This window comes from Pectinophora gossypiella, chromosome 28, assembly GCF_024362695.1.
Source record: "Pectinophora gossypiella chromosome 28, ilPecGoss1.1, whole genome shotgun sequence".
NCBI classification, from domain to species: domain Eukaryota; kingdom Metazoa; phylum Arthropoda; class Insecta; order Lepidoptera; family Gelechiidae; genus Pectinophora; species Pectinophora gossypiella.
The window spans coordinates 6201261-6229206 of NC_065431.1; the positions used below are offsets into that span (position 1 = coordinate 6201261).

The 27946-nt window shown below is 42.0% G+C and overlaps 3 protein-coding genes across 7 annotated transcripts in view; 2 read left to right on the plus strand and 1 right to left on the minus strand.

Annotated features, from left to right (window-relative positions):
- The window catches only part of LOC126379216 (tRNA pseudouridine(38/39) synthase-like), a 76544-nt gene extending 66083 nt beyond the window's left edge, over positions 1-10461 (plus strand). Inside the window, exons 1-9 of one of the 2 annotated variants that reach the window (XM_050027906.1) lie at positions 2889-3025; positions 3110-3237; positions 3569-3770; positions 4353-4513; positions 5568-5773; positions 7039-7186; positions 7601-7753; positions 8930-9114; positions 10226-10461. In XM_050027906.1, the coding sequence (XP_049883863.1) occupies positions 2951-3025; positions 3110-3237; positions 3569-3770; positions 4353-4513; positions 5568-5773; positions 7039-7186; positions 7601-7753; positions 8930-9114; positions 10226-10308 (1341 nt within the window). In that variant the 5' untranslated portion in view covers positions 2889-2950 and the 3' untranslated portion in view covers positions 10309-10461. Of the gene's footprint in view, positions 1-2888; positions 3026-3109; positions 3238-3568; positions 3771-4352; positions 4514-5567; positions 5774-7038; positions 7187-7600; positions 7754-8929; positions 9115-10225 lie in introns of those variants that run through there. The other variant, XM_050027907.1, reaches the window with a different exon arrangement.
- Positions 10301-16031, minus strand: LOC126379262 (methylosome subunit pICln-like). 4 transcript variants are annotated; one of them, XM_050027968.1, is made up of 7 exons: positions 15771-16031; positions 14819-14947; positions 13995-14087; positions 13581-13693; positions 12234-12350; positions 12008-12085; positions 10301-10521 (listed from the first exon to the last, which is right to left on the minus strand). In XM_050027968.1, exons 1-7 carry the CDS (start codon positions 15905-15907, stop codon positions 10499-10501), a joined length of 690 nt encoding a protein of 229 aa, XP_049883925.1. In that variant the 5' UTR covers positions 15908-16031; the 3' UTR covers positions 10301-10498. The 4 variants fall into 4 exon arrangements, with proteins under 4 accessions (XP_049883925.1, XP_049883928.1, XP_049883926.1 ...); XM_050027971.1 differs by lacking the exon at positions 12008-12085; XM_050027969.1 differs by lacking the exons at positions 10301-10521; positions 12008-12085 and adding an exon at positions 11434-11489.
- Positions 16032-16374: 343 nt separating this feature from the next.
- LOC126379141 (cullin-2-like) overlaps positions 16375-27946 on the plus strand; it is a 28262-nt gene continuing 16690 nt past the window's right edge. Inside the window, exons 1-10 of the mRNA XM_050027783.1 lie at positions 16375-16578; positions 17745-17827; positions 18539-18663; positions 19325-19420; positions 21304-21397; positions 22241-22315; positions 23163-23324; positions 25007-25160; positions 25387-25556; positions 26506-26646. Coding sequence (XP_049883740.1) covers positions 17765-17827; positions 18539-18663; positions 19325-19420; positions 21304-21397; positions 22241-22315; positions 23163-23324; positions 25007-25160; positions 25387-25556; positions 26506-26646 — 1080 coding nt within the window. The 5' untranslated portion in view covers positions 16375-16578; positions 17745-17764. The remainder of the gene's footprint in view (positions 16579-17744; positions 17828-18538; positions 18664-19324; positions 19421-21303; positions 21398-22240; positions 22316-23162; positions 23325-25006; positions 25161-25386; positions 25557-26505; positions 26647-27946) is intronic.

The window sequence follows — 27946 nt, forward strand, 5'->3', positions numbered from 1 at the left end:
ATACATCTCCACGGCGTCTATGAACGCGTTTATGTCGCCGGCACCATTGAAACGTGACGTGCAGTTCGCAAAATTAGAGGTTTGCGGACCAGGCGGCAAGGGTGAAGGTGCAGGTGATGATTGCGTGCACATGGACAGCAGTCGGCTGAATTGTTCATCTGTCATCAGTACTGAAGATGGTGATGGGAAGACCTGGCTTGCATGCGTGGGTTCCAGCACACCACGAGGAGAAGCAGCGACAGGTGCACCATAAGGAGAAGGGGCGATTGGCCTCGGCACAGTAGGCGCAGAGGGGCCTGGCGCCATGAAGCTCACGCCGGGCGACTCGTCATCAGCGAGCAGCGTGACATCGACGTGCGACGCGCCCTCGGCAGGCAGCGTGACATCAATGGGAGACGTGGCATAGACGGGCATCGTGGCATCTGCTGGCGGCGTACGACTGACGGGCGGCGTGCGAACGACGGGCAGCGTGCGTTCGACGGGCGGCGTGCGATCGACGGGCGGCGCTAAATCGTTACCACTTCTAGTTAAAACCATTTTAACACTTTAGTTCTTTTTAATTTACTTTAAGTACTTTCACTTTAGTTTGTAGTATATAAAAGTCAATATAACAGATAAAATAACAGTTCCGCTTATAGTTCAAATGTTCATTAGCACTGTGTGAAAAATAGGTAAGGGGTACTTCCCTAAGTCCAAGCAGGTTGCGGGCATGCGCGGCTGGCGCAGCGGTATAGCAGCTCTGCATCAATCGTGCCAGCGCAAGGACATGCGCAGGGCACGCACGGTGTACTCGTACGTATGGCAAATACGAGCAACTGGAACATCGACCCTCCACGGTCGACAGCAACTCGTCTCATACGAAACAAAACGAGACACACTAACGTATTTCACTTTACGTATGCACTGTTAGTACCTAACTGAAATATTTTCCAGTCAACAATAAGTTTTCACACTATAATAACTATAAAACTGATTTACAACAGTTAATAAACAAAAGTTTTTCACGAAAGAAGAGTTCGATAACGCGATTGACAATTTGACATTGACAGTTCGAATTGCGGTAAAAAGTGGCACTTAGAAAATGGAATCGCCCGATTTTCAAAATGGACTCGCCCGATTTTCACAAACGACCATGCCCACTTGTGGACAACGCGCAATGATAAAATACTTATTTAAAACTGTCCGCAAAAGATATTTAACACAACTATCCGTAAAATATAGTCAATCTGAGTCTAAAAACACTTATAAGAAGTATTCGAACACGTGAAGATCGCAATTACAAAGTCTAGAACATGAATGTTCGAGAAAAAACTAGAAAATAAACGAAACACAAAACGATAGACACACAGTCCTAATGTTCGTCAGCTAGTTACGACACTCAATAAAGTCTAGATCTAGGTAATAATTTACAGTTCACACGTAGTAGGTATGTACTTAGATTTGGTCACTCGGGCGGGAGTCTTCGAGACTCAAAAGGCACACACAGTAACACGATCGCGACTTCTTCTAGAAGATAAAACGATGCTTAAGCACATGAAAGTCACTCCGAACGTACGCAAAGTCCATCACAATATCCAGCTTCACGTTGGGACGCCATCTTCTAGCGTGGGGTAGCACAGATGGAATTGAAAATCGGGTTTAGTTCGCCACACTAGTTTTTATTTTATATTAGTGAACACTGTAACAGCTTTTGCAACAGAACAGAGAGTAACTTAAACTACGGGGCGCAGCGGCGCAGCGCGTGCGCGGACGGTTCGCTCGGGCGGCGCGAAAACGGTCTATCGCGTATGAAGCTCGGCGGCAAACTGAATGAGTGCGAGTGAGCGAGAGTCAACGAGCGCGCTCGCGCATGCTACTCGCGCAGGCGCGCGGGGGGAACGACGGCGCGGCCCGACCGAGCCGTTCTATACGTTCTATTATTATTAATATTTTTACCTCCCGCTACAAAATCCTATTACACTAGTCTGCGTACTAGACTCCTGTATGTGTGTACGCTAAAGTACGTGTGTAAAATCCTGTATAAGGATGTTTCAAAATAAAATTTATTGACAGGGTAAGCAGAGACTAACTGACTGACTGGTCCCAACATACTTGCTTCCTCTACATTCATCAATCGTTTCATACATGCACGCGCGCCGGTTCAGTGTAGATTGTATTGAGCCTTTTCTAAGGACATCTCCAATTATCTTTAGATTAATTATGACTATTTACGCTGCGCTGGACTGAGAGCGTATAAAAACATAAAACTGAGCAGCTGCTTATCTTCTCGGCAGACTCGTTTATCTACCTCCGAAACATTTCTTGGAAATGTGGATTTCCTCACGATGCATGTTTTCCAACACCGCTTAGCACGTGATATTAATTTATGATCCAAACATTAATTCGAAAACAAGTTCAAATATTGTTGGTTTAGGCCCGTGCTAAGATTCGAACCAGCGACCACTGTTGAACTGGACTACCACGGTTGAGATTTAATGTTTTCTGTTATGCCTAGAACTATATAAATGTTAGTACCCATCCTATCTGTTTTAGGCGAAGACAAGAAACTACTTGAATTTCTACTGGCTAAAATCCTAACTTAATTTGCCTTCTATATACTTTCATTTGGGCATATCCAGAGAGGTAGGTTTTCTGGGCCATGGACAGCTTGTCCCATATATTATTATAATGATACCCATGTAATATCATTGACTCCTTAACTGATATTTTTTACAAATACTTTAAATAAGACTTCTATTTTTCATAATAAGGTTTGTCGTTTTTAAATTAGACTAATTATGGAAACTAAACTGTAATTCCTTATTATGCAATCCATTCTTAAAATAGACTCATTTACTTTAGAATCGACATAAAAGGAACCGCGCAACGCTAGTTGCTGTAATTTTGACGTTTGTTGTGAATCTTGTTTTGTTGTTAGTTTTAGCAATTTTCTCTGTATTTTTTCATAACAATGGAAAAATTACCACCGAAACAGAAGAAGTTAAAGGGCGCGACCAGAGAAGATCTATTAAACCTGGATAAAAATGTATATTATCAGTGTAAAACAATGATTTTCGCAACCTAACCTCTACGATAGCATATTTTACATATTATTTAATGTTTTTCACAGGAATTAGTGGATAAAATTATACAATTAGAAGCACACAATTCACAGTTGAAGAATATTATCAGTAAACACCAATCTAGTGATACGGAAAGTGATAAAAATCATCGGAAGAAACCATTCGATTTTACCAAGTAAGTATACAAAAACTTATAAAAATCTGTAGTGGTTAGAGCGTTAGGTTAGGTTATTATACGATGGGGACATTGTCGAAATCACTTTGTGAGACTTTCCTTTGTTTAGTCCTAATATTGCAGGCCATAATCGCCTGATTGTCCGAAAAAATAAGATGATTCCGTGCTTCGGAAGGGCACGTTAAGCCGTTAGTCCCAGCTATTTGCCGTAAAAGCCGGAGTGAAGCAGCGTGGTGAAGTATGCTCAATACCGGTTGATTGAAAAGAGGTGGGAAGTTTATAGACTGTTACATGTTATGTTATATTAGTTAATAAAGAAATAAACTTGCAGATGCCATTACCGTCGAGTCCTCCTCCGTATCCTCTACTTTGGTTGGGACTACCAGGGTCTAGCGGTGCAGGAAGACTCCAACCAGACAATAGAGCACCATCTCTTCCACGCATTAACCAAGTCCTGTCTTATACAGAGCCGGGAGACGTCTCAGTACCATCGGTGTGGACGGACTGATAAGGGTGTCAGTGCTTTTGGGCAGGTCCATTATTGTTTCAGTATACTATTTTCTTTTTTTAGCGTTTCTCAACGATTTCCCATACTCTATTCAAGATTCTTCTATTTTTTACTTGGAACTCTAGTTTTTAAAACTAAACAATTACCATAAAACAGAAAAAGGAAAACACAACTGAATTTTAGTCGAATTAGAATTAATCGAATACAGGCACTTATCAGTGAAAAACTGACTGCCTGAGTTAATAATAATAATAAACTAATTAAACCTAAATGGACCAGAAAAAATCTCAAAAATGTAACAAAATGGCAACTCTAGAATTTCAAAATTTTTATGAAATTAATCAGCTTTGGGGGAGGCCTATGCCCAGCAGTGGGCGTCATACGGCTGATGATGAATCAGCTTTAGAAAAGAATCAATTTTTTATATTTGAGTAAGCTATCTTCCAGAAATTCAAATTCATAATATAATCTATTGCACTCCGCTAATAAATTAACAATCCACTTGAAAAAGAGAGAGAAAGAAACATACCACATATCACACAGATCCACATGCACATTACACTTCCTTTTGATCCATAATTGTGGGACATCCTGTATAAAATTGCAGGTGATATCAATATCCCTTCGAAGCAAGCACCCACCAGAGCAACAGAGTGATACAGCAACAGAGATGCCATATTGCAAGATCTTGAACAGACTCCTGCCCAAGGAGATCAGAGCGGTCGCCTGGATGCCCATACCTGAGGACCTGCCTGAGTACAGTGCTAGGTAAGATATACCCTGGACACTTCATAGAAACACCTCATTTTACACAGACACTACACATTGACGTTATCGTACACGCGTATCTGTATGTGTGATGTCTGACGCCATACGATTGAAGACTAAAGTAAGACTGACGGGGGTGAGGTAAACCTAGCTCAGCTGCTGGAGGGGAGCGGAGAGCCGTTCTTATACGTCCTATGACCATAGGCAAACTAGGAAGCTAGAAAAACCAAAACAGTACCAAAGTGGTGAACCCAACTAGTTGACCAACTAGTTCCGCCAACATGCAACAGATGGCGTTGACAGACGGCCTAGAACGCGCTATCGAAGTTTGCACAGCGCGACGCATATATACAACTTCCAACGTGAAACAGCTGGGTCGTCGATCCCCAGTCAAACTACCGACTTGTGGCTAGCGGGGTACTGTGCTCGGTACCGCTACCACGAAGCATTCGATGTCTGCAGCCACCCACCCTGCTGCCAAGTTTTAATTGGCATCACTTAGTGTAGTTTGTAAATTACCATTTTCCGTGTCACGTTTGACTCTCATTGTGAGGTCGCAGGTTCGAATCTCAACACGTGCCTCATCATCATCATCATCATCAATTTAAGAGCCACGCTCTTGTCAGTGCATTTTCCATGCTACTTTTTTAGGGAAAAATAGGGCAGTGGCAGTGGCAGAGGAAAACCCCTCTTGCCTTCCGCCCCGCAGTACTCTTGTCTGACGCAAGTGGGATGGCGCCCAGAGTAGGACTCCTGTCCTCCGCCTCTGAATAGTAGTGACAGTTACTGCTGACACGTGCCTAAACCAATGATTATTTAACTTGTTTTCGAATTCATGTTTGGATCATTAATGTTGATAGGTTAGAGGTGAAAAAAAATATCGTGAGGAAACCCACATTCGAGAGAAATGCGTTTCAGAGGTATGTGACCTAACCTGTGCGGGTTTTCCCTTCGCGGGTTGGAAGGTCAGACAGGAAGTCGCTTGTGTAAAAAACCGGACCTGTCTAATCTTCAGGTTAGCGGACCCCGTGGAAATGTTCTATCTATTTGTTAGGTTCTCATGTACCGCTCGGCTCTACAAGTACTACTTCCCTCGCGCGCGGCTCGATCTCTCGCGCATGCGCGCCGCATGCTCGGCGCTGGTTGGCTCGCACGACTTCCGCCATCTTTGCAAGATGGACGTCGGCAATGGCGTCACCGAGTTTCGGCGGGAAATCATTCGAGCTGATATTGTTGCTTTAGAAGAGGATTCTGAGAGTCGTAAGTATAGTCTGCAAATACGTACAATAGGCTAGTTTCCAACCAATCAAATCAGTTACTTTTTACTGAACGTCAAAACACGAAATTACTAAAAAAGCAGCCTGTTACGTCATAGAAAATAGTGACACAATGGTGCTAATTCCTGTAAATACCATCTAATTTTATTTTAGGTTATATCTGTCATTTTCTTATCCGCCGAAAAGGAAAGGGACGGGTAATCGACAAGCATAAAATTTATGGAACACACGTCAATTTTAAGCACAAATCTAAAACAACCGTCTAAAAATTCGCCCGGGTTATTCATTTATTTACTCATTCTTCCTAAAATTAAGAGCTGTCAATCATCCGTCCCTTTCCTTTTCGGCGGATAAGAAAATGACAGGTATAACTTAAAGTAAAATTAAGAGATGTCTGCAGGAATCGGGGCCGATGTCGCACTTATTATTACATTTTGCTTTATTAAAATTCATAAATAAGTTAAATAGAAAAAGAAAACGTTTTTTGTCACTTAGATCTGTCTTTATTTAGTAATCAGAATTTCATAATTTATCTTTGACCTAGGAAACTACCGAATCATGTTATGTATTTCTAAGTAATCATGGACCATCCTCCATATCGTCACTGACCATCGGCTTTATGGGTCCGACTAATCGGCTAATCGGTCTACCGTATAGTCAGCCGACCCCTACATTTATAATATACGTGTAGCGGACCCAACTAGTTGACTACCTAGTTCCACCCACATGCAACAGATGGCGCCACCATTCAATAATGCAGGCCTGAAACGCGCTATCGAAGTTTATGCAGCGTGACGAATATACAGGGTGTAAGTGACATCGTAACGAAAACTTTGAGGGATGATTCAGACCATGATTCAGAGTTGATATCAAGTGGAATTTCCTATCGCAAAATTCATGAAAATAAATCGTGGCAGTAGGTCTTTCTACTTCAACAAACTCAACAATTTTTAAACGTTGAACCACTAAGTATCTAAATAAAAGAGAACGAAAACTTCTACCTAAATATCAACATCGTATCACGCACGCGTAGGTTTAGCGACTGTTTCGCGTTGTTCGACTTACATTGCGGCGCAGTAAAAACTTAAAATCTTAATTAATTATTTGCGACAAGAAAAACACCCACCATCGTTTTTAGTACAATCAAATAGACGTTCCATTTTTTTTCGTTACGATGTCACTAACATCCGGTATTTATATGCGTCTATACAGTTTTCGCTGTATATACAGTTTTTATCCTTATTTCAGCAACATCAATGCATTGTCTAATGATAGAGGGTAACGCTTTCCTCTGGCATCAAATAAGGTGTATTATGGGCGTCCTGCTGCTGGTGGGACAGAGACAGGAGACGGTTGACGTCATCAAGGAGCTGTTAGACGTCGAGAGGAATCCTAGGTGAGTCATCACTTATTTAAGAGCCACGCTCTTGTCGGTGCGGCATTCTACTTTCAGGGCAAAATAGGGCAGTGGTTTCCCTCTTGCCTTCCCACAGTACTCTGTCTGACGCGTGTGGGATGGCGCCCAGAGTAGTCTATTACAAAGCCGTACTAGTCCTGTCCTCCGCCTCTGAACAGTACTGACATGTGACTAGCCCCTTCCGTCCTCCATTGCCGTACCGATGGCTCCCATCTCCGCCTCTGCAACCGATGAGGTCTTCCCCCGTATCACTGAGCAAGGGTTCTACGTAGGTTTGGGGCCCTATCCGAACTCAGTCATCATCTCACCGGCCGGGTTAACGGTCTTGTATGAAATCAAAACCAAAGGCAAGATAAAGGTAGTTTTTTTAGAAAATTATTTTAATTATTTCAGGAAACCTCAATACAACATGGCTTTAGACGTGCCTCTTAATCTTTTCCACTGCACATATGAGCTAACAGAGAGACGGCAGTGGATCTATGACAAAGACGAACTTAAATCTGTCATTGCGCATCTACAAGGAGAATGGACTTTATATAGCATTAAGTAAGTTATCCTATACAGGGTGTTAGTGACATCGTAACGAATGCTGAGGGGGATGAATGAGCTCATGATTCTGAGTGGAATTTTCCGTCGCAAAATTCATGTTTTTTTTTAAATTTTTAATTCTTTACTTTTGCGACGGAAAATCTACTTGATATCAACTCAGAATGCGGTGGTTCCCTCGGTCAAAGATAAATTATGAAATTCTGATTACTAAATAAAGACAGATCTAAAGGTGACAAAAAACCTTTTCTTTTTTTTAACTTATTTATGCATTTTAATAAAGAAAAACGTAATAATTAGTGCGACATTTTGTCATGCTTTTCTATGACGTCACAGGTTGCTTTTTCATACAAATTCCATAGTAATTTCGTGTTTTAATAATAATCATTTATTTCGGACTCATCCACATTGATTACATCCATATAACGACGTTGTGTTTTGACGTTTAGTAAAAAGTAACTGATTTGACTAGTTGGAAACTAGCCTATTATGGTCTCAATCGTCACTCAATGTTTTCTTTTTTTTTTTTTTTCGGAATCATAATCTTCCATAGATTGTTAGTATTGACAAAGAAAAATTACTTATATATATAGAGAGTAAGTAAAGCATGTTATTTTACATTATAAATAAGGGGTCTGTCCCTTATATGTATATCATTCCAGTGTCCCAGAATAGGACACTGAAACCGCTCTGCTATCGGTTGGAGGATAGTGTTGGCGCTCCGCCGCACTCTGCTCAGCAATGAAGCGGATCTTTTACGAATGATTGCTTGGAAGCTATCAATTCGTGCATCCGCCATCATTTTTGAGGCGCTACAGTAGCGGGGGAGCCCCAACAGCATCCTCAGTGCATTGTTGTACTGCACCCTCAATGCATTAACATTTTTTCGTGTATTTAACCCACATGCTAACCTATTGCTCCTCAGTTTCTACTTACTCGGGCTTTTAACGAATGAATTAGACATTATGAGTTTGAGTTCATGTCTGGATCATAGCCATCATAGGTAATTGATATCACATGGTTTCCTGGATTTGTTCCCGGTTAATGGCAATAGGCTTGCCCCCTATTACATGGGACTTGAACATAGCTGACGAGAAGTGGGTGTATTGTATAATTACTATACATCTCTGCCTACCCCGTCAAGGATTCGGGCGTGATGTAATTTTATTATTACAGAACAACAATGATAAAAGACTCTTCACAACAATTGGAAAAGGAACTGGAAACATCAAAAGCGAGTGAGACGCAAGATACAGATGACAGTAAGAGGGAAAGAGACGGAATGACGGCCTATACTGACTGCTTAACACAGGGAGTCAAACCTAGGACTTACACGCCTTTGTTGAAAAGGGAGACTTGTTGTGAGTATTCTTAAGTTCAAACTACATTTTATTTAAATTCATTAATATCTTTATTCAGTAGGTAACATAGTTACACTTTGAATCGTCAATATTTACATAACGAACGTGTCATCCGCCTAAAACTACTGCAGCTTCTCATAACCTGTATAGCCGGGGAAAAGAAGCTGCAAGAAAAACCTCGGCACAGGGCCCTAGACGTTCTTTAAAAAAAATAAACAAAATATTTTTATACAATTGAGTAATTTAGCTGCCTAATATCAGTTCTCAGACAGTTAACCCCATGCGAGGCGACAGCATGCGTTCGCTCTCGCTCTAACAAATGAGGGTTCTGAGTTACAGAAAAGGATAGAAGTATAGAAAAGTGCGATGGAGTGATGCTGTTATCCCACACCGCCCCCAACCCACCCCAAATGTACAACAATATATACGTATATGTAGTATGTGCCACAATATTAAATATTACTTTAAAATAATTTAAATGTAGCTTCATCAATTTGATAAATATCTCGAGAATTTTTGATATATTTTTTTTCTAATTATGTCTCTTGGCTGTATGCTACATAAGACTTATAATTAGCGATACACAGGCTAGACAACGACTAGTCGGGATAGCCGACTAGTCGGGATAGGCGACTAGTCGGGATAGCCCACTAGTCGAGATAGCCTACTAGTCAATGTGCAATAAAGTGTTTATTCGTCCGACTATTGGCTTTCTAAGGCCTACTAATCGACTAGTCGACTAAAACCGTAGTTGGTACATCTCTAAGGTCTCAAACTGGATGCCAGCGGCCAGATCGCGCGGTGTTGCGGCGGTATAGGGTTGTCTCAGATGAACGCGATGTCGAAACGGCGACAACGCATTTTCGATAGTATTTTTTTTGTTTCGTACGATTTATTATGAATCCCTACAATGAACAAAGGAAACAAAAAGGCGAGTTCCAAACGCTGAGACACCGCTCGTACCCCGCTCGCCGCGCCGCTGCCATCGAGAACACTTCGATATAAATCTAAGCATTTGAACGCGCCGCTCCCCGCTCCGCCGCCGCCGCGCCGCTGTCGCTGGCATCCATTTTGAGGCCTATAAGTTTACTATGGGTATTTTTTTTTGCAGCAAGCTTAGAAGAAAGGATAGAATATTACAGGAAGAAGAGGAAAATAGGCACAAACGACGCAGTGGAAAAAAATGTTAAATAAAAAACTCTTTAATGTTAATCAAATAACACATTGGCCCCGATTCCTGCAGACGCCTCCTAATTTTATTAGTATTATTTTTATTGTAAAATAAAATAAAAATAACACTATGCCTACCCCTTCGGGGATACAGGCGCGGTGCTATTTTTATATGTATGTATTTAAGATTATTTACAACTTAAAATGTTCTTGTTCATCCTCTTTCTTCATCATCATCTGAAACAAAGCAATAAAAAAAAATTGAGTTCTGTTCTTCTTCTTTGCGAGTCGATGGCGATCGATACTAAATTTTTGCTGACCAATAATTGGCCACGCTTACGGCATTGTCAGTGGCTTCGTAAAGGTTAATAGTGCAGGTGTTAGGGCACTTAGGACAGCACAAAAGGTGAGCCATAGTTTGTGGTGATACTCCACACTCGCAATCATCGCAACCATCAACCTGTTACAATAGCCCTGTTAGGAGAACGGATGACTTACATCGCATTGCCACGGGTTTTAATTCCGGCTCCGGCTTCTTCTTATTCCACCTCACAACCCACACGTTGTGAGGTGGAATACCAACCTCATCAACCCTGGTGTCAGGGTCACTATTGAGCCGCCAAAGGCCCTTGACATGGCTCATTTTTGTGTATGTGATCTATCAACAAATCGCGTCAATTCATTGCTCCGTTTTCGTTTGGACAAACAAGCAGACTGACACTTATACACTTTCCAATTTATTAATATTAATTCAATCATCTCAGGCCTTTACATCTTTATCAGATGATTCAAACAGCGTTTCTGTGGCAGCTTTTACCCACTCCACCCACAGACGCTGCATCGCCTGGGACGCAGTTTGATGACGGCCTCCCAGCATTGGTTTGCAACCGTCTAGGAGAAGGAAAGCTCCGAGATTAGTAAACTCGGAATTGGTGACTCCGTTATTCAGGCCTTTTCTTCTTTTCGTGTGGGTTGTGAGGTGGAATACCAACCTCATCAACCCTGGTGTCATGGTTATTACTGAGCCGCCAAAAGCCCCAGACATGGCTCATGTAACAACTACATACTTACATCAGTAAGGCTTAACGTGCCTTCCGAATCACGGATCATCTTACTTTCGGTCAATCAGGTGATCAGCCTGTTATGTCCTAACGAAACCAGGGATCACAAAGTGATTTCAGTGAGTGAGTCAATGGCCCCGATTCCTGCAAACACCGCCTAATTTTATTTTAAGTTATATCCGTCATTTTCATACCCGTCGAAAAGGAAAGGGACGGATGATTCACAGCTCTTAATTTTAGGAAGAATGAGTAAATGAATGTGTCGGGTTATTGACTGATGTAAAATTTTTAGACGGTTGGTTTAGATTTGTGCTTAAAATTGACGTATGTTTCATAAATTTTATGCTTGTCAATTACCCGTCCCTTTCCTTTTCGGCGGATAAGAAAATGACAGATATAACTTAAAATAAAATTAGATGGTATTTACAGGAATTAGCACCAGTAATCACTTAATTTTCAATAATAAAATTTACGTCCTTGGAATGTTGGAGATACCAATTTAATGGTAACACTTACGTCATCAAAGGGCTAGCAATGGCGGCTTGTCATAGGATTGAGCATACCTGGTCTTCTTATACCATGGTCTAGCCAACTGTGTCAGTGAATAATGCACTAAGAAAAAATAAATTTGTGTTCGGATCATTCATAGATAATTGACTCACGTGATTTCCAGAATTTGTGCCTGGTTGATTTGACTTCAACATAGCTAGCGAAGAGTTGGTGTACAATGGCCCCGATTCCTGCAGACACCTCCTAATTTTATTTTAAGTTATGCCTGTCGATTGACCGTCCCTTTCCTTTTCGGCGGATAAGAAAATGACAGGTTTCAGGGTTTTTACAGAAATTAGCACCTATGTATATCCATATACTGTTATTAATATTACCTACCTCCTTGATAATCCTCTATGGAGGGCTGCAGTTCCTCTATTTGCAGTCTTGTCACCATCATCGTGTTGGCAAACATTACCTCCTCTAAGACATCAGCAGCTGAGTCGAAGACGTCTCCTATTGGTAAAATGATTAATTTTTTACAAAACCCGTAGCAGATCAGTTGGAAGAACGCTTGGCTCTCAATGTGAGGTTGCAGCTTCGGATCCCAGCAGTAAACCAATGATTCATCAGAGGTCCTTACTCTTACTAGGGGGCGGGAAAGAATCTGACCCCGATACCGACCCCGCCGGCGTGGTCGACGTTTTCCCTCATTCAGCGCTTATCGCTATCGACCCACTAGGGTCGATTAATTCTTTCAAATATTCTTCCTCTCAGACGACGCCCTAAGCCGAGGTTCGCGCCCAACTGGGCACCTTCAGGCCTGTTGTCTTAAACGTTGTACCGGGTGAGAGCCTTTAGCGCTCCCCATTTGTCTGGCCAAGTAGTTAATGCCATCTGCGGCAAATCTACAATAAGTCACGTCAAAAAAAAAGCGAAAGAATCTTAATAAGGGCCCTCACGGGGCATTGCAGACTCAACAAGCACCTACATAGAATGGAGCTGACCGAGTCCCCTTTATGTAGATTCTGTTTAAAGGAAGATGAGACGCCATTACACCTGCTGTGCAGCTGTGAGGCTCTCATACACAGTAGAAGCCGAGCTCTGGGGGGCCACACAATGGATCCCTAGGAGGTCATGGAGCTTCCTCCCAAAAAGACGCTCGGTCTAATCGAACGGATCGGTCTAGAGGAGTTTTAAATATATATGTAGGGACTTGGCCACAATAGACTGGCCATTCGAGCTGCATTAGTCCTCACAAAAACAAAACCACACAAAAAAAAAAACAACAAAAAAAGTACTTTTCACGCTTTTTGTTTACTTTTGTTTTGTGTTTATGTTATACTTTTTTTTTACTTTTTTTACGTTATTGAAGACTATAGAGAACCGGAGAGAAAATATGATTGGCCACCTGATACGACACGATTCATTTATAACAAACATTATAGAAGGAAAAATTGAAGGGAAGAGAGGAAGGGGTAGACCTAGGATAACATTTATGAAACAAATAAAAGAGAAGGTGCAGGTTGTGTCGTATCGGGAGGTGAAGGTTTTGGCGGGAAGAAGAGAGGAATGGCGATTACTCCACCGACAAGAGCGCAGCTCACTAACACCCTGTATAGAAGGGACATTCTCTGCCCCCCACCGATTCGAGCTTGGAGCGAGCTTGATTTACTTCGACCCCCGATGGCGTGTGGTAATAACGACATTTTTATATCTAGTGACCTTTTGTTTGAAGAAACTGACCTTCGAAATTCTCATCGTCGTAAACCTCGTCGGCGGGGTCGGGGTGCAGCGTCTGCCCCTCGTCTAGAGCTGAGTGGAGAGCTTCAAGGTCGCTGGTGTTCTGTGGTACGAATCTGTGAAGAATACGTACGGACGAAGTTTAACGGCCTCCGTGGTCCAGTACACAAAAACCACTTTGTGATCCCTAGTTTGGTTAGGACATTACAGGCTGATCACCTGATTGTCCGATAGTAAGATGATCCGTGCTTCGGAACGCACGTTAAGCCGTTGGTCCCGGTTACTACTGACTGATGTAAGTATGTAGTCGTTACATGAGCCATGTTAGGGGCCTTTGGCGGCTCAGTAATACCCTGACACCAGGGTTGATGAGGTTGGTACTCCACCTCACAACCCACACGATAGAAGAAGGTATACCTCAACTGAGTGATGGGCTGGTCTTCAGGATCGTAGTCATCATCATTATCCTCGTTACTGGTGGGCTGTGGAGCCAGGTTGGGAAACACAGACCTGAAACATTTTTTTTAAATTATCAAATCTACGTGTGCGTCAAGCTAGCGGCCTCAAAAAAAAAATGGGCACGAAAAATAATTTGACCATACCAAAAATTAGTACTCTTATCAATAAGATTTTCAAAAAAAATAGTACCTGTTGTAAAAAAAATAGTACCATCACGGTTCTGGATTTATAGCCATGTTTTATTGCACTTGCTAGCTTGACGGCGAGCGAAATTTGGCCGCTAGCTTGACGCACACAAATCTACATACGTGGGAGTCGTGGTAGCCCAGTTGGTCGCAGGTTCGAATCCAGCACAGGCCTAAACGAATGATTGTCGAATTTGTTTTCGAATTCATGTTTGGATCATAAATGATTATCACGTGCTCAGCAGTGAAGGAAAACATCGTGAGGAAACCCACATTCCCGAGAAATGCATTTACGGAGGTATGTGACCTAACCTGTATTGGGCTGGTTTTTCCTTCGCGGGTTGGAAGGTCAGACAGGCAGTCGCTTCTGTAAAAAATCGGACCTGTCAAATCTTCAGGTTAGATAAGCGGACCCTGTGACAAAATGGAAAATGCTTGACAGATAATGATCAAACCTACATACGTGACAAAACATCACTAAAAAACATCGTAACAAATACTCAGGGGGATGATTCAGCTCACGATTCTGAGTGAAATTTTCCGTCGAAAAAGAAAGTATTCGAAAACAAATGTGTTGAAGTATTTTAAATGACTTACTTGAGTTCATAATTCATGATCACACACAGGGCAGGGGACGGGTGTCTCTGGATGCCGTGGAAGGAGATGGTCGGATACAGGAGAGAGATTCTTGGAGCTGGTGACGCAGCTGAACTCCACACAACGTTGCTGAAATTAAATTCATCATCATTCACCCATGTTCTTTTCAGTGCAGCATTCTTCTTCTATCGGGTAGGTTGTGAGGTGAATTACCAACCTCATCAACCCTGGCGTAAGGGTTATTATTGAGCCGCCAATGAATATAAAAGGTGATTTATGACATTTTCAACTGTTTTTTATACATTGAATATGTTTAAAAGATCTTGTTGACATGTCCGGCTTTCGGACTCGTAAAATTCGGGGTTTTCACACATCTTGTCCTGTTTTCCAAATTTTTGAGATGGCAACCCTAACTATGTGGGACTTAAACATGAGTTGGCAGAGTGGGTGTACGTGTACATAATGTACTATACACCTCTGCCTACCCCTTCGAGGGTATTGGCGTGATGCCATGTTATGTATTAATTTATTGTTTCCATACTTCATTCCATATTATTACCATAACTTCATAGGCATGTCGTAAAACCCGACATGATTGATATGGGCAAAACGCTGATCCCTTGACATGACACTATAAGATGCATCATCCTTCGTTATGCGCACTGCTAGGGAGTGGAATTCTTTGCCGTCTTCTGTATTTCCGAATGTATTAACCCCGGGTGCTTTCAAGGCCAGATTGAACAGGCACCTTTTGGACGAGTTCGCTCCATCTGAGGCCTCGTCAATGCCTTCGGGCAAGTTTGGAGCCAAGCAAACCCATCAGAGGTAAAAAAAACATCTTAGGACTTCGCATAAATAGTAGACACAAGTTATTTGATTACTTGTGGCCCTGCCCACCCCGTAAAGGGATACAAGCGTGAGTTTATGTATGTAAACATTTTAAATACCTTACCTTCTAGTTACATGTAGCGTACCAGTACCAATTTCCTTGTCATAAACTATTAATTTAACTGAAGGAGCTTGGTAAATAATGTCGTCTTGTGGCGCAGAAGGCGCTACGGGTGACGAAACGAAAACGTTGGTAACCATTTTATTTATACGGACTTTAAGTTTTAATTTTTAATAATTCAGAAACATGAAATGAAATAAATTATAATAGCAAGAAAAACAGTTTTATTTATTTACGTTCTTTGTTCTTTTTTTCTTTGTCAAGAACAGCTGTCAATCAGCTGATAAATAGTGATGTCCACGATATCTATTGTGGATTTGTGGTCTAATTACTAAATATGGTCTTTGGAACAGAACAAGATTGTTTTGAAAGGTCCTTATGTTGAAGAAAATCTTGTTTTATTTTTTATTATAAAAACTTCCCCTTAATTTTACAACGACGGCGGGTCACTCTCTTTTAACTGTGAGTATTATTTTATTTCACAAAAATCGACTCATGTTGATAATTGATTATAAATAAATATGGCCTTTTGTTTGTACGTGTATCCGAATACAGCCTTACTGAGAACATTTTTTTCCACTTGCAATACCAAATTAAAAACGTCAAAACGCAGACTAAAAATCTCCCTGAAGCTTGACGGTTCTCGATTCGTATTTCGCCGAATTTACATCGAATTTTTCCATTAGTCGTGGATTATTTTCCTTCATTTAGCTTCGTTGTGACTAGAAGAACATTTTGGTGTCGAATTTATTCGGTATAAAGCGTCAATCTCGTGGTAATTTGGAGGAGTTGTCACTTGTAGTATTTGTAGGTAAGAATATTATTTTTGTTGTTCATGGATTTGCTGAGTAATTTCGGCCACCCGAGGGCTTTGTTACGGTCTTGTCACCGTGCCAAGTTTATTTACCGGTGCCAACCACCAGCCATTTCAGATTGGCGAAGGAAACAAATGTTTTTTTCAACCAATATAACCTTAGAATTAATATCAATATATCAATCGGTTTATGTTAGAACTTATCGGCTTAGCCCCCTTAATTAATGTCAAATTACTTGCAGTAATGGCCTTTTAGGCTTCTTCCTTTGCATAACAGGCTTTTACGCCGCAATAAAATGTAAACATGATTTTTTTTAGAAGTATTCAGGAAGTAAGCCATAGTATGAATTTCATCAAATTCAATCTATCAACTGTTGTATAATGCGTTGTGGTCTATTTACAAACAATGAGGTTCAATGACTGGCAGATGTGTTGACCTGCTTTGTCTAAAAAAAATTTTAATAAATGTTTTCTTTTAAAAAGAAAGTACCTACAATAAAACCAACACATAAATATCTCATTTTTACTTTAACAAAACTTACTTAGGTACCTCGAAATTTGCATAGGGTTGGTGATATTGTTCATCCCTGGTTTATTTACTGACTATAAGCAGTTTTGTTGTGTGGAATAAGTGACGTGAAAAAACATTTTAAGAATAATTTGTTTTGAAAGCGGTTTTACTTTATAAATACATAAATTGGTTGATTTGTTGATCAAATAACAATTAAAGTATTCCCTCTCTATAATAATCGCTATTATAAAATTACAATCTAGGTATGCGTAACATAGCTCACAACTATATTCCAAATGGGGCACCCACACCTCACCAAGCTTAATGTTAGACCAACTTGATAGGTGGTGAGCAGTATCACCCTCTAATTTAAATACCATTTTTATGCGAATAAATGATTCATCATCATCATCACCAGCCCATTAACGTCCCCACTGCTGGGGCACGGGCCTTCCCTATGGATGGATAGGGAGATCGGGCCTTAAACCACCACGAATAAATGATTATGAATTATTATTATGAGCCAACTGTGTTTGTAAAATTAAAACATTTTGGGTACCTTTGCAGTGAGAACAATCAGAGGTGGTTTGTTTGATTAGGCTATTTTCTTTTAATATTTTTTTTTAAAATGTTTTTTTTTTGTTGATTCTAGGTATATGAAGTGACGTTCCAATGATGTCTCTAAAGCCAAGAAATGTGGACTTCCAAGAGACTTGGGCCAACCTTAAGGAAACGGTGAGTAGACTCTTGTCATATTTTTTTTCTTACAAAATAGTGGGAAATGATTCATACCGTGGTATTAGAAAACCAGGTATGCTCGATCCTATGACAAGCCGCCATTGCTAGCCCATTGATGACGTAAGTGTTACCACTGTGTTACCATTGAATTGGTATCTCCAAAATTCCAAGGATGTAAATTTTATTATTGAAAATTAAGTGAATTACTGACTAATGTGTTAAATTACTATTACTTGTCACATATGTACTATAAAAATCATTAAAACTGTAAGTAAATCTTTTACTAAAACTTCAAAATTTCCTTGCAAAGTAAATTAAAAGCATTGGTTGTGGGTAGGTATTTTTTTTACGAAATGGCAACGCAGGGTGGGATGACGTCAGCTGGGCTAACCTTGAAATGTTAGCTATCACTTTTGAACATACCTGGTTTTCTTATACCATGTTTCAGAGTTGATATCAAGTCGAACATCCTGTCAGAAAATTCATGAAAATTTTACTGAGGGGAATGATTCAGACCGTGATTCTGAGTTAATATCAAGTGGAATTTTCCGTCGAAATATTCATGTTTTTTGTTTTTTTTTTATTATTATCAGTTCGATACTTTTGCGACGTTTCCGCTTGATATCAACTCAGGATCATGGTCTGAATCACCTCTCAAAGTTTTTGTTACCATGTCACTAACACCCTGTATATGTGTTGTCCCACCAGGTGGCCGGGGTGGTGGGGCTGAAGTCTGTGGAGCGGTCAGTGTGGAACACGCGTTTCTCTGACGTGTACGCATTGTGTGTCGCACACCCGGAGCCTCTAGCCGATCGGCTTTATGATGAAACCCGGTGAGTAGCAGGAAGATACCACTCATCTATCGTGTGGGTTGTGAGGTGGATTACCAACCCCATCAACCCTGGCGTCAGGGTTATTATTGAGCCGCCATAGGCCCCTGACATGACTCATGTAACGACTACGTACTTACATCAGTAAGTAGTAACCGGGCTTAAAGTGCTTTCCGAAACACAGATCGTCTTACTTTTGGACAATCAGGTGATCAGCGTGTAATGTCCTAACCAAACTAGGGATCACAAAGTAATTTTTGTGATATGTCCCCACCGGGAATCGAACCCAGGACCACCGGATCGTGAGCCCAACGCTCAACTACAGGACCACGGAACTCCATAATTTTCTACGGGCAGACATATCTGTCTACCCTCTTTCTTTGCCGCTTGTTTATGTTTTTGATATCGGAATGTTCGGAACCATCTGAACTCGCACCAAACTCGTAAGAAAATTATGGATCTACCTACTCCACTCCAATCTCATCAGTCATCCCGTGATCATGGCACTTGCAACAGTGTCGAAATATCGGGAGTCTCATATCCCCATTTAAACGCGGTAAGAACCCGTTATTATGTGCTTTAATTATGTTAGTAATAATACCCTTAAAACAATGTTAGCAATTATCATGTTATGCGAAGCCTTTATTTTTGTCTGTGCCCGCAGGAACTTTCTAGAAGAGCACGTGGCGGGGCTGCTACAGCGCGTGCGCGGCTCCGCGCCCCTCGAGAACAACGACCACAATGATGGACTGCTCGCCAGGTCGTTACCGAACCTTAACGCACATTAGAATAGAATCATAAACTGCCTATATACGTCCCACTGCTGGGCACAGGCCTCCCCTCAATCAACCGGAGGGGGTATGGAGCATACTCCACCACGCTGCTCCAATGCGGGTTGGTGGAGGTGTTTTTTACGGCTAATAGCCGGGACCAACGGCTTAACGTGCCCTCCGAAGCACGGAATCATCTTACTTTTTCGGACAATCAGGTGATTCAAGCCTGAAAAGTCCTTACCAAACAAAGGACAGTCTCACAAAGTGATTTCGACAATGTCCCCATAGGGAATCGAACCCGGACCTCCAGATCGTGAGCCTAACGCTCTAACCACTAGACCACGGAGGCTGTTGCTGTTGTTGTAGAATAGAATAGAAATAGTTTATTATAAAAGGACGCCACACACAAAAAAAAGACAACAATATCATATCAAATTTCCACTAAAACAATTACAAAAAAGCAAGACAGATGTTTGTCGAAATGATCATAAGGTGGTGGTGGACGTCCTGAGATAAAAGGGCCTCACTCAGCACAAGTCGCGGCGTGAACCACGACGCTGGTATTATGTGGACCCTGTTGGGTGACGCACGAACATCGTGTTCCATAAACATGTGTTAATGGTGTACATACATTATAATATAATACCAAATTACTTTAATAGAAATAGTGTACATAAACAAATATTATCGCAAAGATGTAGGTATACATAAATACATTACTCACACACTAACATCATCATTGGACCTAATATTATTTTAATCTAATAGGCTATTAGTGAGGGGCTCGGTGGCGCAGCGGTAAACTCGCTCGGTCTGCGATTGTTGAAGTTGAGCAACTTTCGCAAAGGCCGGTCATAGGATGGGTGACCACAAAAAAAAGTTTTCATCTCGAGCTCCTCCGTGCTTCGGAAGGCACGTTAAACCGTTGGTCCCGGCTGGATTGGCAGTCGTTAATAACCACCAATCCGCACTGGGCCCGCGTGGTGGTTTAAGGCCCGATCTCCCTGTCCATCCATAGGGAAGGCCCGTGCCCCAGCAGTGGGGACGTTAATGGGCTGGTGATGATGATGATATTTATATATCCTATCCTATACTATAATAATATACATAATACATATATATTTTAGCATAGACAGAAGCAACTGATGGACATTCTTTAATATCCGCTGGAAGTTTAAGAGAAGGAATTAAAACTAGAGATGGGCCGGGCCGACTATGACTTTGGCCGACTAGCCGATTAGTCGGTTGTAAAATTGCCGACTAGTCGGCCTTGCCAATCATTGCTTTCGGCTAAGTTTTTAACTTTTTATTATTTAAAAAGTACCTACTTGAAGCTGTTAAACGTTAAATATGTCGAAGAAAAAGTCACATGTTTGGACATTGGATTCCAGCAAAGTGAAATGTAATCAGTGCCAAGCTGTTATTTCTCGTGGAGGGACCGGAAAAAAGGCTAACACTACAAGTATGACGAATCATATCAAGTACAAGCATCCACAGCTGGTACCTCAATTAGGTTCTGTGGTTAAAAGTGTATCAGATACAATATAAAAATAGTATGGGCCGACTAGTCGGCATTTGTGCCGACGAATCGCCGACTAGTCGTCGACTATAAATGTGGCCGGACAGTCGGCTTTCCCGACTAGTCGGTACATCTCTAATTAAAACTCTTTCCTTTTCAGTAGAAAAGAAAATGACAGGTGTAACTTAAAATTAGATGGTGTGTAATATAATGTACTCACTTTAGGACTCTGTCGCACCAACATATTTGACATTTAGTGAGACTTACAGTTCAATTTGTCAAAAAAGTTAATGTGGCATGGTACCAAAGTGTATACATAATATAATATGTAAACCTTTCTTCACCTTTCAGATACGTGTCGGCGTGGCGAGAATACAGCCAAGGTGTGGCTTATCTCAACAGCCTCTACTCATATCTCAACCTACAACACGTCAAACGACAGAAGGTCAGTCAAAACCACTCCCTAGCATTATCCCGATTTTCACAGGGTCCGCTTACCTAACCTGAAGATTTGACAGGTCCGGTTTTTTACAGAAGCGACTATCTGACCTTCCAACCCGCGAAGACCAGCCCAATACAGGTTAGGTCAAATACCTCCGAAGTTGCGTTTCTCGGGAATGTGGGTTTCCTCACGATGTTTTCTTTCACCGCTGAGCACGTGATAATCATTTATGATCCAAACATGAATTCTAAAACAAATTCGACAATCATTGGTTTAGGCCTGTAATAAAAAGGGTCATTTTATAGCCAAAAACAAAGATAAAAGATGCATGGCTGTTGTCTATGAAATTAGAACTATAAACGAAGAAAAAAAAAAAACTGAAAAAAAAACTTTTGGGGAACGCCGATTGGAAAATCCCTCATTACAAGTTTAATTTCCATAAAAAACAAAAAAAATGTTTTTATTTTGCAAATTATATCATACATACATACATAAACAGCCTATTTACGTCCCACTGCTGGGCACAGGCCTCCCCTCAACCGGAGGGGATATGGAGCATACTCCACCACGCTGCTCAAATGCGGGCTGGAGATGTTTTTACGGCTAATAGCCGGGACCAACGGCTTAACGTGCCCTCCGAAGCACGGAATCATCTTACTGTTTCGGACAATCAGGTGATTCAAGCCTGAAAAGTCCTTACCAAACAAAGGACAGTCTCACAAAGTGATTTCGACAATGTCCCCATCGGGAATCGATCGTGAGCTTAATGCTCTTAACCACTAGACCACGGAGGCTGTTAACAAATTAAATTATGTTTTTGATATCTTTCGTTACTTAATCATGCAGGTGTCGGATGCGGAGATAATATATGGCTCGGCGGCCACAGTCAGTTGTCCAGAACACGATTCACGCCAGTTGGAGGTAAGCACTGTTCACTTAGAGAACGAAAAAAGAAATATTTAAAAAAATTGGAAATTAAAAAAAAAAGCCGAGTTGTGGCTGAGGTGGGCCGGTGATTGAGAGAACGTGGTTATGACGCCCGCTCCGGTTCGTACCTTGTGCAACGGTTGTCCATCGCTATCCAGCGTGGAAACGCGGCTGGTTTGATGGGCACCTTTGCGCCGGGAATGACACGAGATTTTAAAGATTGGAATTATAATTATGTATTAAAAAAATGGTAATTAAAAAATAAGAAATTAAAAAAAAATTGAAAATTAAAAAAGAATATTAAAAATTTGAAATAAAAAAATTAAAAAAGTCCCAGGTCAAAACTGAGGGGATGATTCAAACCGTGATTATACGAGATAATATCAAGTGGAATTTTCCGTCGAAATTTTTTTTTTTAAGTATATTCAATTCTATACTTTTGCGACGGAAAATTCCACTTGATATTTACTAAGAAATTTGAGCTCAATCATCTGTCTCAGTATTCGTTACGATGTCACTAATACTCTGTATACTTCTGTCTCCCCCTTTTTATGTTTATATTGGAATTTGCCACCTATCACGTTGGTCTAGCTCGGCGAGGTGTGGGTACTTAGTTCATCTTGTGTTGGATGTACCTCTGACTACCCCTTTGGGATATGAATTTGGGCTTATATGCGGTCACGAGTACTTATATGTATACACTTTGAAACCATGTCACATTAACTTTTTTGACAAATTAAACCGTAAGTCTCATTCAATGTCACATATGAGAGTGCGACAGGATTCTAAAGTGGGTACATGAGTGCCCATGCTCATGAGTGTGGTGGGCGCGTGGGCGCAGGTGGGCGAGCTGGGGCTGGTGATCTGGGAGCGCGTGCTGGTGCGGCCGCTGTCGGCGGCGCTGTCGGGGCGCGTGGTGTCGGCGCTGGCCGCCGCGCGGCTGCAGGCGCCCGACCCCGCCAGCGCGGACATCCTGCGCACCGCCATCCACAGCACCGTGGAAGTGAGTGGCCAGCATAACATACGGGACTAGGGTGGCTCTCCAATGGGGAAAGAATCGGCTACTTGACAGTAATAATAAAATATATAATATACCACCGGGCCATGGCCTCCATGGTCTAGTGGTTAGAGCGTCAGGCTCACGATCAGGTCCGGGTTCGATTCCCGATGGGGACACGTTCGAAATCACTTTGTGAGACTGTCCTTTGTTTAGTAGGACTTTTCAGGCTTGAATCGCCTGATTGTCCGAAAAAGTAAGATGATTCCGTGCTTCGGAGGCTGTGCACGTTAGTCTGTTGGTCCCGGCTATTAGCCGTAAAAACACCTCCACCAACCCGCATTGGTGCAGCGTGGTGGAGTATGCTCCATATCCCCTCCGATTGATTGAGGGGAGGCCTGTGCCCAGCAGTGGGACGTATATAGGCTGGTTATGTATACCAGCGGGCCTAGCACCGTAAACACGCGACTCTTTCTCGCCGCGACAGAGATCGTCTGTCTCTTTCTGTGCAGTACTGTGAGAGAGTGACGGGTGACGTATGTCGAGGCGAGAAAGAGTCGCGCGCTTACGGTGCTAAGCCCGCATATATGGTGGTTTATCATTTAACGATAATTATCCAATAGTTTCTTTTTTATTAAGATAATTTTCCAAAATAAGAATGCTATTTTTTTATCTGTGTATGACCCGAAACACGGGCGGCCATGATTGACCTTCGTGTGACCTCACATTCCACAAAATAAACAACAACTATCTGTCAGGTTTCAAGTTATACTGTTTGACAGTTCCTTTGTTAGTTGAAATGTGAAGTCACCGGCGGCTTTTTGGCGGGAAACGGGAACGGGACAATTGCTTTCTTCATTGAGTAATCGAAATAATTAATACGAAGTGGTGTTTTGTGGTTAATGATCGCATTAAGTTAGTCGGAAGACATTCGCGAGTGTTATTATATTGGAGTATTCAATAAACAAAGTGTATCTGCCTATTTTCGCTTCGTGCCGGGAAGCCGCTTCATAACTCAAAAGTTTATGCGGACTTTTGAGTTAATTCGTTTGGGGTTCGGAGTAGGAGTCTACTCCGAGGGTGGGGGCTTAGGTTTCATCATCATCGCCTTTCATCATTTCATTAATCATCAAGAAAAAAAATACGTCAGACATGGCTGTATGGGCATAGTTCCCTTTGCCTTACCCTTCGGGGAAAACCAAAACAAAAAAAAAAGTGACGTCACCGGGCGAAATGTCACGTGACCAACTGTTTACGGGCGAAATTTGAAATTAATGAAGAAAAATGTTTGTTTTTTTTTTCAATTATATAAAGCTTTTTCGAGAAAATAAAAAATATTTCACGAGGTATAAAATAAGTGTTTGTATTTTTTAAAGTAGGTACAGTCATGAGCAATGTAATGTACCCACTTTAGGACTCTGTCGCACTAACATATTTGACATTTAGTGAGACTTACAGTTCAATTTGTCAAAACAGTTAATGTGACATGGTACCAAAGTGTATACATATTAATGCTCGTGACCGTACCTATCCGAAAACTGTCAAGTAGGCAATTGTGGAAATTGTCGAAATGATCATAAGGTGGTGGCGGACGGCTCAATAGTAACCCTGACACCAGAGTTGATGAGGTTGGCACCACCTCGCAACCCACACGACTGAAGAAGAATAATGCAAGGTTAATCTTCCAGGTGCAATCGTTCCTGGTCCGCGGCGGGCTGGTGCTGTACCACCAGCTGGTGCTGGAGCCGTACCTGCAGGCGGCTGCCACCCACCACGCAGCCTTCGCGGCGGCGCTGCTGCACGGCGGAGACGTCAGCCACTACATGCGGCACGTGCTCGAAGGTGGGACAATGAAAAAAAAAAAAACAAAAAAAAATTACAATTTTTTTTTCAAACAGATTTCTGATTTAAATTGACATGTGTTCCATAAATTTTATGCCTGTCGATTACCCGTCCCTTTCCTTTTCGGCGGATAAGAAAATGACAGATATAACTTAAAATTAGATGGTGTTTACAGGAATTAGCACCAATAAGCGCGTAAACTTAAAACAATGTGTATCTGTTTCAGGTCTTGAGCGCGAGATAGCTTTAGGCAACAAATTCCTTCACTCGTCTTCCACTGAGGCGGTCCGTAGTTGCTACGAGCGCGCCGCGGTCGCTGCCCACCTCCCTACGCTCCACGCCGACACCGAGCGGCTGCTGAGAGAGGCCTGCGAGGAGGGACCACAGGCCCAGCAGGTAATAGCCGGGAGGCCCATTCGCCCAGAGTATTCTTCATTCTCCCCCTGCGCCAGGGTCGACATACTCTTATAATCAATATTTTTTTATTGTGCATACACGCACTCGCACACATAATATACCCACACACACACTCACACGCACGCACGCATACACCCACACACACAAGCACACACACACACATACACACTCTCATACACACACGCACACACACATACACACACACACACACACACACACACACACTCCTCCCCCGTCCCACACACACACACACTCATACACACACACTCATACACACACACTCATACACACACACTCACTCACTCCCACACACTCACTCACTCCCACACACTCCCACACACACACACTCACTCACTCCCACACACTCCCACACACACACACACTCACTCACTCACTCCCGCCCCACACAAACACACACACGCACACACACTCCTCCCCCCTCCCACACACACACTCATACACACACACTCACTCACTCCCACACACACACACACACACACACACACACACATACACACTCACTCACTCAACAAATACACATACATACATACATAAACTCACGTCTACTTCCCACTGGAGTAAGCAGAGACTATGGAATTCCATTTGCTTCGATCCTGACACACTTCTCTTGCTTCCTCCACATTCATCAATCGCTTCATACACGCACGCCGGTTAAGAGTAGATCGTACTGAACAATTTCTAAGGACATCTCCAATTTGTCGTCCTTCTACCGACCTTCGCTTTATATACAGTCATGAGCAATAATATAATGTACCCACTTTAGGACTCTGTCGCACTAACACATTTGACATTTAGTGAGACTTTTTTGACAATTTGTCAAAAAAGTGAATGTGACATGGTACCAAAGTGTATACATATTAAAGCTCGTGACCGTACAAACAAACAACTAAAATATACCTTATTCCAGCGCCGCGAGGATCTAAAACGCATGTACACGTTACTTCGGCCGCTGCCCGGCGGGGCGCTCCGCCCTCTGGTGGACGCGGCGCACGAGCAGGCCGCCCGCGAGGGCCACGCGGCGCTGCGGGGGACGCTCAACAAGGACGATGTGAGACTTTAATAACGATGTAATACTAAAAAAAACGATGTAGGACTAAATTTCGGTGTAGAACTAATTTAAGACGTTGTAAGTCTCAAAACAGCCTCCGTGGTCTAGTGGTTAGAGCGTTAGGCTCACGATCTGGAGATCCGGGTTCGATTCCCGATGGGGACATTGTCGAAATCACTTTGTGAGACTGTCCTTTGTTTGGTAAGGACTTTTCAGGCTTGAATCACCTGATTGTCCGAAAAACTAAGATGATTCCGTGCTTCGGAGGGCACGTTAAGCCGTTGGTCCCGGCTATTAGCCGTAAAAACACCTCCACCAACCCGCAGTGGAGCAGCGTGGTGGAGTATGCTCCATACCCCCTCCGGTTGATTGAGGGGAGGCCTGTGCCCAGCATTGGAACGTATATAGGCTGTTGATGATGAAGTCTCAATAAAGACGGTTCGAAACTCAAATAAGACTAAAATTATGATGTTAGACTAAATGAGAATTCAAATTCAAAAATATCTTTATTCAATAGGTAACATAGTTACACTTTGAATCGTCAATTTTTACATAACGAACGTCTCATCCGCCTAAAACTACTGCAGCTCACAACCTGTATAGCCGGGGAAAAGAAGCTGCAAGAAAAACCTCGGCACAGGGCCCTAGACGTTCTTTTTAAAAAAAGAATACAAAAAAACTATTTTACAATTTCCAGTTTCTTGAAGACGTTATGTGATAGGTGGGACTCCTCCCTTCTGAAAAGGTGGATGGAGCTTTACACTTTATAAGCTTGTTTTTATGATCGCCCGAAAAATGTCTTACTAACGCTAGTTTATAAGTCGTTTGTGTCAAATCAGCTGTTCCATCCAATATAACGAACAACCCCTGCGTCTCGTCAATATACAATATATAAATACAATGTCAATATACCTATCTTATTGAAACTGCCCCCCATGTAATCCTGGAATGCACGGGAGTGTCAGCACAACGGGTAAAAATCCTCAAAGGAATGGGGTCGCTCCGCGAAGCCTGTGAAAACCCCAGGAGGCTTCTGAGTTTCTGGAAGGAGATAGGTTGGCTTACGTAGTCAACAATTACACGCATAATGGGCCACCTTAGAGTCTAAATGCGGAAAACAGAGCCCACTAACATAACATACCTATTTTAATCAAACACTTGTATCTAAGGAACGAATATAAGTTTTAAAAATTAACAAATAAATCCGTCATTGTCTCGGCTACCCTTCATCAAGCTTATAGTTTCCCAGTTTGTATACTAACATCCTTGCTTGCGTGCTTCGGTAGACGCGTTAAGCCGT

Coding starts and splice junctions, on each gene's coding strand:
- LOC126379262 (XM_050027968.1), bottom strand. CDS start 15,907: ATGGTTACCAACGTTTTCGTTTCGTCACCCGTAGCGCCTTCTGCGCCA. Junction 14,088..14,818: donor ATCATGAATTATGAACTCAA/GTAAGTCATTTA, acceptor AAAATGTTTCAG/GTCTGTGTTTCCCAACCTGG. Junction 12,086..12,233: donor CATAGAGGATTATCAAGGAG/GTAGGTAATATT, acceptor AGGTGTCTGCAG/GAATCGGGGCCATTGTACAC.